At 36.8% G+C, this 12,052-nt stretch overlaps 1 protein-coding gene across 1 annotated transcript in view; it reads right to left on the minus strand.

Annotated features, from left to right (window-relative positions):
* Positions 1-299: 299 nt before the first annotated feature.
* Positions 300-12,052, minus strand: part of RSPO2 (R-spondin 2) — a 164,784-nt gene continuing 153,031 nt past the window's right edge. The window contains exon 5 of the mRNA XM_058698840.1: positions 300-2,111. Within this exon, the coding sequence (XP_058554823.1) occupies positions 1,999-2,111 (113 nt within the window). The 3' untranslated portion in view covers positions 300-1,998. The remainder of the gene's footprint in view (positions 2,112-12,052) is intronic.

The raw sequence follows: 12,052 nt of genomic DNA on the forward strand, positions 1-12,052 counted from the left end.
CAAAACATAGGCCTACATGTAGATACTACTGTTACCTCTATTTCACAGGTGAGGAACAGAGACCTGGAGCGATAATTTGCCCCAGGCTACTCTCAGAGTCTAGATTAGAACTCAGGAGTAGAGATTTTAGAACCACACTGCCTAACCACTCCATTCCACTCTAGTGTAATGTATAGCTAAACTATTTACTTCCTTTTAGTAACATTTGTGTTTTTTTAAGGATCATCATTTAGGGGTAGAGTTGCTAAAGTATTTCTCTTTGCTCTAAATGTACCTCTAAAGAAAACTTCCACAAACAATAATTTTGAAGATTTTTAATGCATGAAAAGAACATCTCAGAAACAGAACAGATATTGACTTATTAACGATGAAGCACTATATAAAGGAGCCCCTTCCCCACTTAGTAAATAGGAATATAGTGTAAATAGACGTGAAACGAGGTGAGCACTTTAGGATTAAATGCAAACCCTAAAGTTGTGTACAACATTCATATATGGCTTATTATCTCATAGCAACAATATTCTCATAATGATGTATAGGACATTGATACTGGTAAGATGCTTTTGACTCAAAACAAAAATGCTGAAGAGGTAGTTTTGCCAATGCAAGGTGAGAAAAAATGCTTTACCTTGCTTTTTTTTTCCTTAAACATCTGTAACCATTTTTTTGTTTTAATTTTCATCTGAATTAGCCAGGAAGATAATGATGCTTTTATAGAAGAAGCCAATTAAAAGCTCTCTGAGAGCTGATTTCCTCAAGTGTATGATGATGTTTTTGAAACAACTGCTCCAAAAGTCCCCAGGGAAGTCTCCATCGTGTTCTTCTGTCTTGGAGAGGATACGGATCTGGCTCAAAGGAGACCTGTTAAGATCTGAGCAGCAGTTACAGGAATTCATACTGTTTTCTTCTCAAATTCTATGCATGGTCTCATGATGGTAATTTCTACAGTGACCCAAGAATATTGGTAGGTACCTTGTCCTGGTAAGTCAGGGATGGCTTTAGATAAATATGTATATATATTGAAGCTTGAAACAAAAGTTTGAAAATCTCTCTAGCCTCTGAACCTGCATGATGAGTACTAGAAGGGACTGCATGTAATTCCTCGCGTTTTCAATTGTGTTTCATAAAGTCATCACCTCTTAGACATAAAGGGAGTTTTAGTTTCTGCCTGACACATGCTGCTTTATCTGTAGGAGGAGAGCTGGAGTGGGGAAGTTCTACTGATATTCAGATTCTTTGACACTGGTCATTTGAGCCTATGTACAAACTAGCTTATCCTATTCTTACAATGAGAAATAAGCCCTCCAAGAAAAGTTACATTTCAAGGGGTAACGAAACATCCGTCAATTCGCACAACTAGAAGTCATTTACTGGACGATGGTTAGGAACATCTAGAAACAAAGTGACATAATATTAATCAGGTATGACTTGTTACAGGAAAGAAGGCATAAATATACAGTAAGAGGTTTATTGATGGCCCCACAGATTATGTACATGTTGGAGCTGATGTGATACTGAGCAGGAATCCCTGGAGCATACCCCCAGCTAAAAGCAGATATCCACATACATTTATCCTTGCAAATACACAACGTGAGAAATCAAGGTCACAGGTGAAATAGCACTTTGCCTGCGGAGTGTCTTCTTTCCCATAAATATGCACAAGTCTGTTCTCCAGTGGTGGTCTGGGGCCTCACGGCCGTTGCCTCTCCATGGTGCCACGTTCCCTCCGTGCATGTGGAGCCAAGGCACATGCTGGACACCCACTCCCTCTTCCACTGATTCAGGCCGTGAGCTCCTGCCTTCACAGTCTCCAGATGCAAATTGAAGCATAAATAACAGAGACCACGCTCGTGGCTCCTCCTTTCACAACATTACCGGGAACAAATACTGGTCAAGGCAGCATAAACGCCACACACCAGTGTCCAGGCGGGGAGAGTAGCTTTGTGCACTTTTGCAAAAACAAAAATCCCCCAAAATCTAACCTACATGTCTCCTATTTTACTGATGAGCTCTGTCTGTAGCTAGGAAGACACTGTGTTGCTCCTGGGCTCTTTCTATCAGCTTCCTCTTCTTTTTCTTGTTCTTCTCCTTTGCCTTTGGGGCTCTCTTTCCTACAATGAGGGAAAGAGAAAGAAATGAAGACATGTCAGAAAAGTCTCTTTCTCTAGGAAAGAAAACACAAAACATTAAGAGTTTTACACAAAGCCCATCTGGAAAACATCACCTATGGAAAAAGCAGCCTCAAAGAGAAAATTGTTCACATTAATTTTGACGGAATAATAATAATTTACTAAATTGGATATGCTGTCTAAAACAGAGACTGATCTTCCTGTTATAGGGAACTGGCATATTTAAAAACCTCCCAGCGGCCTGATCAGTCTTGCAAATATCATCCTGCCACAAAAATTCCATTTATCCCCTCCGACTGCTAACAATGCTACCCTTTACTAGACATCTTTACATCTTTCTACTGCTCCACAGGTCAGTGGGGCGAAAGAAAATAAGCATCTATCTACAGTAAATATACCAGAAGTTTCAAACTCCCTTTTCCCTGCCCCCCTGGGAGAAAAAAATGTCTTGCTTTTAACATTATTCCCTCCCTGTTCTCCAAAGGCTGGTGTATGAAATGACATAGGTGAAATACTTTCTTCTTTTCTATAAAAATTCATGGGGACATCACTCCTTATGTGGCTATGGCTTCTTCTACAAATCCCCTGGAATAAGTTATTCTTATTACAGTGAACAAGAAAAATGCTTGTGTCTGAAAAACTGATGACATGTGTCTTACAACCAGAAGATCACCCACCACATAATCCTATTTCTCCTCTTTGCCTTCACAACCAGGAAGCCCAGACTGTGAGCTAAAGGGGTGAGGTTTGTCTGCATCAGGAGTTTTTGCATCTAGTCTCCCTTTGCCTCTGCTGTATTTTACTTCTTACATCTTGTAGTCATGGTTTATAGTTTTTACAAGGTCTCAACTTTTCTTTGCAAGCAAGCATGTATACTTAAGAATGTGAGAGCAAATATAGCAGGCATTTATTTGTGTTAGGTCCATTTCCCTCTTTGGTTCTAAACACAGGAATCATGGAGGTTTTAGAACAGTAAAGAGCATCAAGGGCACCTGTATTTTGCAGAAATGAAGTCATCACAATACACCCTCAGTACAGAAAGATTTTTCCCTCAACAGACTAGTGTTTTAACAGTATAGTCCTGCAAAACTTTTCTCTTCCTGTGTAGTAATCCATACCACAAATAGGACATTCACTTCTAATGCATGCTTCCCACCCTTCATTACAGGGTCATATCTGGTCAGCTGTTAAGTCTAGACAATGGAGGTGGCAGCTAATATAAGAAATGTAAAAGAAACAGGCCAGAAGTTAGGGAGATAGATCCATGCCTTAGGAAATCAGTAACACTAGATTACAGAAGGCTAGGAGATTTCTAAATAAGGGAGATGTTTCTCATATATTATCTTATTTGAGCATGGAAAACAGTCACATGATTGGCACATAGTTGATATTCGGTGTGTGTGGAGTAAAACTTTATCACAACATAAAGAATAACTTATTTTTAATAGGACACTACAGTAAAATAATCAGAATATGATCATGCCCTCACATTAAATTATTAAGGTCCTTGAAGTTATTTTCTGGTTCTTATTAAATTCTGGCATTAATGTTATAATGGCAGCTTGCCATCTTTAAACATAGTTAATCCTACCCACTGAAACCTTAGTCCAAACCATCATTAATCAAAGAAGCTGTAAAGTTACAACTACTTTAGTAACATTATATCTAATGATGAGACACACCTAATGAGGTCAGAGAGATTAAATACTTAACATAAAATTATATATTTAAAAAGAAGCATCAATTATTTTTTCTAAACAAAAACCTTAGTTAAAATCATTGCTGACTACATTGTAAAAATGAGCTCATATTTGATTTATTTAAAGCCTAGAGTTTCTTTTAGAGGCAAATTGAAATTGAGTACATGGAAAAATAATTTTACTAGATTTTTAAATGTGTTAAGATAAAAATATATTGAGTATTTGTTAAATCTTTTCACATTCACCATTTTAATTTTTCATATGAAAAATGTGTACTGCTTTCACTAACAGAAGATCTATACTGAATGACTGGAAATTCTTATTTTAAGAGAGGGTCAATTTCATGCCACTTACCTAATAAATCATTCTGATGTAATTGTCAATATTGAATGGTCTTTGGGTTTGCTGGCTGATATAAACATTGTGTGATAGGAAAGTTAACTCACTATTTGCATAAAATAGTTCATAGCGTGGCCAAAATTTCAGCAATGCTTCTTGCACAATTATTCCATTGGCGATAAGTTATACAGTACTGGTTCCAAATAAAGATGTTTTGGGAGACCTAGTTACAACCCTAAAAATTTTCCTCAAAAGTCTCTTTTGAATGACACCTCTGTGCTTTTGGTTCATTGCTTGGTTTTCTTTTTGGTCAGCTCCATTTCTCATGTAGGATATATCGCAAATACCAAAGAATTAAGATGGTTAGCCAAGATTTGACCACGGATAGGCCTAAATTAACTGAAAATATTTTGTGGTCCAAAGTAGGCTGTTTTGACTTAAAGTCGAACTCGAATAAAAAAAAAATATTAAAATATAACCTAACCTAAGGTATAAAAAAGGTCTTGTACATATTTTCTTCTGAACTCTAACTGGTAAGACTAAAGGTAACTGAAAATATATATCCCTGTTTTTATCTATATATTTGAAAATAAGTTATATTGGACATACAAGCATGCTAATTTATATTTCCTCCTTTTTAGAGTTGGAGAATGCCTTGTACACTTTCAAATTAGTTTACATGCTTAAGCACGTTCACCCTGTACAGGAAGCATCTAAAGGCAAGTATGATGCCAGTCACCCAAATTCAACTCATGCATTTAACTTTCTTTTTAGTTCATGAACAACCACCTGGAAAATACACTGCCCAAGATCAGCACAAAAAGGTTAGAGTTTTATGAGGAGATTGTCAACCTCCAGGTATGTCCAGCTCTAATGACAAATTCTGCATATCTTTGTCCTGAGTGCTTTAAGAATACAGTGGCCTTAAACAGACACATGAAGATACTCAAAATCGCTTATCAGGTAAATACAAATCAAAACCACATGAGAGACCACTTCACACCTGTCAGAATGGCTAAAATTAGCAACTCAGGTGAGGCTGTGGAGAAAGGGGAACCCTCTTGCACTGTTGGTGGGAATGCAAAACTGGTGCAGCCACTCCAGAAATCAGTGTGAAGGTTCCTCAAAAAAATTAAAAATACAACTACCTTATGACCCATCAAATGCACTACTAGGAATTTATCCAAAGGATAGAAAAGTGCTGATCTGAAGAGGCACATGAATCCTCATGTTTATAGCAGCTCTATCAACAATAGCCAAAGTATAGAAAGAGCCCAAATGCCCATCAACTGATGGATTAAGAAGAGGCTGGGTGGTGTGTGTGTGTGTGTGTGTATACACACACACAGACACACACAGAATGGAATACTACTTGGCAATGAAAAATAATGAAATCTTGCCATTTGCAACAACATGGATGGAACTGGAGGGTATTATGCTAAGTGAAATAAATTAGAGAAAGACAGATATCATATGATTTCACTCATATGTAGAACTTGAGAAACTTAACAGATGAACATAGGGGAAGAGAAGGAAAAATAAGATAAAAACAGAGAGGCAAACCATAAGAGACTTTTAAATACATAGACCTGAGGGTTTATGGAGGTGGGTTAAATCGGTGATGGAAATTAAGGAGGGCACTTTTCAGGATGAGCACCAGTTGTCATATATAAGAAATGAATCACTGAGTTCTACTCCTGAAGCCAAGATTACATTGTATGCTAACTAGAGAATAAAAAAATAAAAATAAATAAATAAAAATACAGTGGCCTTGATAAATCAGTATCCATTGAATCTCTTCAGCCCTGTCTTACAGATGCAGAAGACTGGCTAGATATTTTACTTGTTAAGGAAAGCAATGGGGTTTAATACAGAAAGGCAGAACGAAGAAGAGCTGGTAGGTAAGTATGGTCTGTAACTGAGATAGCATCACACTTGTGACTCCCAGTTTTTACATTTACAGAATGAAGATGCCATGATCCTCTTTCATCAGAGAGTTGTCTAAAATATCACAAGATCATCATCAAAATGAAGTTAGAACAATACCATCAAAACCACGCTCTAACCAACATAATTACATTGACTTGCACACATGTGGAAATGGTCCAACAGGATAACCTATCGACTCTTCTACAGAGAAAGGTGAACAGCCCCTTATGGAAATACTCCTAACGTCCAGCTGTAGATTACTGCTATTAGAATCAGAAATAGGGTAGATTCTTTTCAACCAAGATACCAGGCAGACTCACAAATTGCATGAAGCTGTGAAAATACTGACTCCACTGCCTGGCAGACATGAATTTCATTCCTTCATAAACCCCAAAGTTGAGCAAGGTCTTCAAAAGGTTTTTCCTTCACCAGGTTTAGGCAATAGTTTTTCCTAATTGGAACAATGGTTCTTGTACATCCCCAGGAAGGCTACAAAGGTTGCCTAGGGTTTCCATAAAGGTGATTAAGTGTTTTGAGGAAGACTTTCTAATTGTAATGCAATGAAAGAAAAGTGAAGAAAAAATTCAGTAGCTTTGACTATGAAAAAAATAACAAAAATCTCCCCTTTTATCTCTACACACACACACACACGAAAGTAAGTAACAATTATGACAAATGTATTTCTACTCTTAGATCCATAATTGTGACAAAAGTGATCATCTGAAACCAGGACTAATTCCTATTAAATTTTAATGACAATTTTGTGATGCTAACTTGAAACCTGGGCTTCATTGTATTTATGAAATTCACCAGGGGGACTTGGGGATCATCTCAGAGATCTTGTCATTCTTCAAAGCAGCTCAAGAGGGACAAAAAGGTCAGGTAAGCACCACACTGGGGGATTTTGTTGTACTTCAGAAGACACATGCAAGTTAGAACAGAGAAAGTTGCTTCCACATCTTCACAAGGACTGAGTTGTAGACAACGAATAACAATTGAGCAATTTCTTTTTCTCACATGGGCAACTTGAGTTTGCCCAAGAGTGAGTAGCAACAGAGATTTATTTATTTAAGGGTGATTGATGATTCTCTGGGAAAATGCCAGTTTGGCTCCTAAATATTTTAAAAGCTCATATAAAAATATACAAAAGACTTAAATATAATCCATAAGGGAAATAAAAACAGCTAATATAGTAACCAAATTTCACAATTAAAAATGCCAAATGAGTTGCTACTGCCAAGATTCATGTGAGAATGTAGAGAGACAGGCATCAGGATGCCTTATGAGAATATAAAATTGATACAGTCTTTCTAAAAGCCATCTGGCAATGCATACAAAAGCATTAAAATATTCATAACTTTTTATCCAAATTTAGGAATCTGTCCTAGGAAAATAACCTAAACTTGGACAGAAATTTATGCATAAAGATATTTACTATAAAATTCTGAAAAAATATATCCTAAGTTATGGAAATTTCCTACTACCCAATTTTTCATGACCTCTCTTTATGATTACTGAAATGTGTTTTCAACTATGAAGTATTTTGTATCTTAAGGCGACAGCAATTAAATTTGCTCTCAAGGGAAGCTGCATGTCCCTAAAATTTATCATAAATAGATTATAAGGAAAAGGATATAATACAAAACATTCCTCCTCTGGTGGTAAGCAGACTTTTTAGTGGAATGGTCAATCGTAATTGGATATAAGATATAAAAGCTTAACAATTACTGGACTACCTAAACACTTCTGGCATTAAGGATGGACATTAGTTCACAAAGCTGCTTTAATCTAGAAAGGCGTTCAAGTAGGCAAATATGATGAGCGTTACTGGGATCTACCACGGCATGTCCTACATAGCCTGAGATCAAAATCTTCCACTGTCTGTAATACTTCTGAATAACATATTAATGGTTATTTTTACATTAGCTGAAACTCCCAGGCGAGACCTTGAATAAGTAAAGCAAATGAATCCACTCTGTCTCCTTATTCATAGTACAAAATTCTTTAATTCGTGTTTTTAGTGACATTTATCTGCTTTTTAAGAAATAACCTCTCTTACACTAAAAATATTGCAGACAAATGTCTTTGGAAAGGACTGGCAAATCCTTCAATGACTATTTCCTGACTGTGATCAAATTTTCTTTGAGAGCAAAATAATCCAGAAACAAACCAACAAGTTTTGCAGTGTTGAAAAATAACAAGTTACATACTAAGGAGATTTCACTGGGCATCTTCAGTTTCAAGACATAATGTGGAAATCTGCGAAGTAGTCACTTAGTCATTTCATCTTTATGAAAGAGCAGGTGCTTCAAAAACCTACCCATCATCTTCAGATAGCTTGCAAGTAGTTGTTCACTTTCAAGGTTATTAGTGGAGAGGGACAATCATCCAAAAGAGAAAATGGTTGACAGAATGGACTTCTCTAATCAAACATGAAAATCATTTAGAATTCCTATATATATTTATGATAATTTATTTAAAAAATCAATAAGCCAATTATGACTGTTTTGCTGTTCTATTTTTAAGAGTTTGCCACGTTTTTATTGTAAAAAGGAATAGTATGAAATGGATTTCTTTGTCCATAAGACCTCTACACTCTTCCTATGAAGCATTTTATGGGGCATGAAGTCTATTTTGTTGAAAGGAAGCCCCATTTGGTTTTAAAATCTTGTTTCATATTCCATATAATGAAAATGGAAGAAAATCTAATCCTAAAGATCACCTGAACCTTTATGAACTAACTATATCACAACTAAGCATTCCCGGACATGGTATTTCAAATTTTCCCTATTCTATAGCTCTGAAGAATATCTTCAGGTATATAACATGACTTATAAAAGGGGCAATAAGATATTCCCAAGACCCTACAAACTCATTTGAAGTGCTAAGGACTACAGAAAAGTAATTTGAATGATATTTGGGTTTCTTCCATATAATTTTGGTCATCCATTTGACTTAAGCTCTTAGATATCTGGTATTTCAAAAAATATCAAAGACAAGATCCTATAAAGTTTAAGACAGATGAGAATAAGTAAACAAGGAGAGGTGGTTTCAAAAATACCTAATTTTTTTTTCATAATAACTAAGTTCATCGCAAAGACAGTTTCAAGGTGGCAGAGATTAAAATTAAACTCTACAATTTCACGTGTGTGAAAAAATACCACAAGGGGGCAACAATTCACTTTTACTAGTATCTCTGGTGTAAAAAGTGTACAGGCCAGGAGCTTTGGAGCTCTAACTTCTTAAACACTTTCTTTTAACCCCAGTTGGAGGCTTTTTTTTTTTTTCTTTAAAGCTCTATAGTGGACTAAAGGATACATAGCAAGGTCCAAGTGCAGCACAAGGAAAAGTGTAACTGTAATCCTTTAAAAAGATGTTTGAGGGTCAAGGGAACTAATGAAAGAAGAAAAGTCAAATGAATCTGCTTCTCAAATGGTGATTTAGGGAAAAAGCATTATTCACACATCCAGGTTGCCATTTTCTTATGGGGCAGTTAATATAAAATATCTGCAAAGAACATGTCCTTTTCTTGGATCTCTTATTTATAAGAATAGAGTTGTAAAACTAAAAATTATCTTCATTATCTTCTGGTCCAGGGGGTGCACACAGATTTAAGAAAAGTATAAGAGCTGATTGTCAGGTGCTGATTGAGGACAAAGGGCTGTCATCAAGTTGGCCTCCCAGGATGATGATCATTTGGCCAAATTGGGAAGGTAGAGAGACAGAGTATAGCAGATATGTTCCACCCCCTGCTCTAGTCCAACTCTGCCAAGTGTTAAGATATGAAGCAAATGAGGCACAGAAAAACTAGAGCATCCTAACCAAGCTCCTATAGCTTCTTAGCAGCTGTGCTAGACTGGGAAGCAGGTTTCATATTCTTTAACAGCTTTAAAGATTACTGGCTAAGGATATAGTTTAGATTTTTTTTCCAAGAGAAAAGTCTTAGAAGACAATATTTCTCTGACCCTCTTCATAACTGAAAACCCTTATGAATTGCGTAAATAGCATCTGTAACCTAAGACTTTCTGTAAATGTATACTGCATTGATTCAATGCTTATTCTTTTAGCAAGGTGCAATCTATATGTTTCCTGGGTGGGGCAAATGAGATGGTGGTCATTCCTAATATGGACCATGCACTGTAAGTGCTTTACACATCTTCTTAGTTAACTGCATATTGTGAAAAAAAATCAGTATTCAAACCATTCTGCTAGAATGTTGTACAGCTATACACCCTAAATTTACTAAAAATTTGCAGAAAAATCTAAGGCTCATTTGGTACCCTTAAGTCAGAAAAACATCCAGTTTTGCAGAGAAAATGATATAACTGATTTTATTTGATTAGGACCAATGGGATAACCAGAGAAGAGTTTCAAGTTCCTCCATAGCTGACTTCATGCTATACCAGAAGATACCTTTTAAGATAATTCCATTAGAATAAGAGGATTCAATACCCTCTTCTTGGTCTTCAATCAATAACCATTAAAGAAAAAAAAAGGAGTCCAAGTTATTATATTTAGGACTATCATCATATGGCAAGCATTTATTTAATTTGGATTCCAAACAATTTCTTTGGAACTTGAAGACATACTTACCTAATATGTAGCAATTACTGATTCATTTTACTTGTAAGTCCAAGAATGGGCTATCAGTCCAAGCCTACTGCTCCACCTAAGGAGTGAGCCTTACATGAAAACAGCCAGCACAGGAGAACATAAGGAGACACATGTTCCATGAACGATCATAAGTACATTCCCTCCTCTGTGCCCTTCAGCACTTTAGACCTCTCTTGTTAAAAAGTTATCACTTTCTGTTGCAATTTTGTTTGCCTGTATACCATGGCTACTATGTGAATAACTACGCATAGCTACATTTTAATGCCACTAGAGTCCTGGTTAGACTCCTGGTCTTTCTAAAAATCATGTTGCAGATAGTCATTCAAACTTAACTAATAAGAGGAATTAGAGCAAAGATATATGGGCTAGATATACACACTGAATGTGGTAAAGAACCTAACCCACCTGGTCTTTATCATCTATCATAAAATGAACTCTCTTGCTTTTCCTGGACTCCACCTGGCTTCTGCCCTCAGCATCAGTTTACACATGGTCTATGAAGGCAACCCTAGCCCTGAGTAAACCCCATGACCTTTAAGCTTTGTAACAACCTCAGTCTCTAGTCTTGATTGCATAGTCCCCAGAGAGGAAATCAATACGCCTTGCCACAGAGTCATCGATGCCTGGCCAGCCCATGGATGGGTCACACCTAGGTCTAGTCTGGAGTGGGGGGAGTCGCATGACACTAGACTGAGCAGGCATCTAGGATACATGGTTAGGACATCAGATTGGGGGTCAGACAGCCCTGGATTCAAAGCAAAGCTCTTCCTCTCAGAAGCTAGTGATCTTGGAGCAGTTACTGTTTCAAAGGCTTAGTTTACTCATTTCTAAATTGATATCAATAGTACCACCTATGAGGCGCAAAGAAAATGTGTGTACAGTTCCAGACACTATACCTGCCACATAAATGCTAACTTATGTGAGATGCCTCATGTGTATTATTTATAATCCTTATGACAGCCTGCAAGGTAGGCATTATTTCCATTTTGCCAATGAGGAAATAAGTTTAGAGAAGTTAATAGCTCAAAATCACATAGCTCGGCAAGGATTCAAACCAACATCTGGCTGATTCTAAAACTTGTACTCTTTCCACTATACTATTTGCATCCCTTGTGCCCAGCAAAATGTCTTTGATCTCATAATCATTTAAATGGCTGCTGGACAAACAAATTAACAAGTAAATACTAGGATGAAAAAAAGCATCAATCTTCCCAACCAGTCCCCCAGTAGATCAGGGTTCCCTTGGGCTACATTAGTTTCCCCATGGGCCTGGCCCTACAATGTATACTTCTCATTTTAATTCTTCCCTGGGGTTAAGGCATTCAAAGCCTCAGTTTCCTG

This window comes from Neofelis nebulosa, chromosome 14 (assembly GCF_028018385.1).
Source record: "Neofelis nebulosa isolate mNeoNeb1 chromosome 14, mNeoNeb1.pri, whole genome shotgun sequence".
Taxonomy (NCBI): domain Eukaryota; kingdom Metazoa; phylum Chordata; class Mammalia; order Carnivora; family Felidae; genus Neofelis; species Neofelis nebulosa.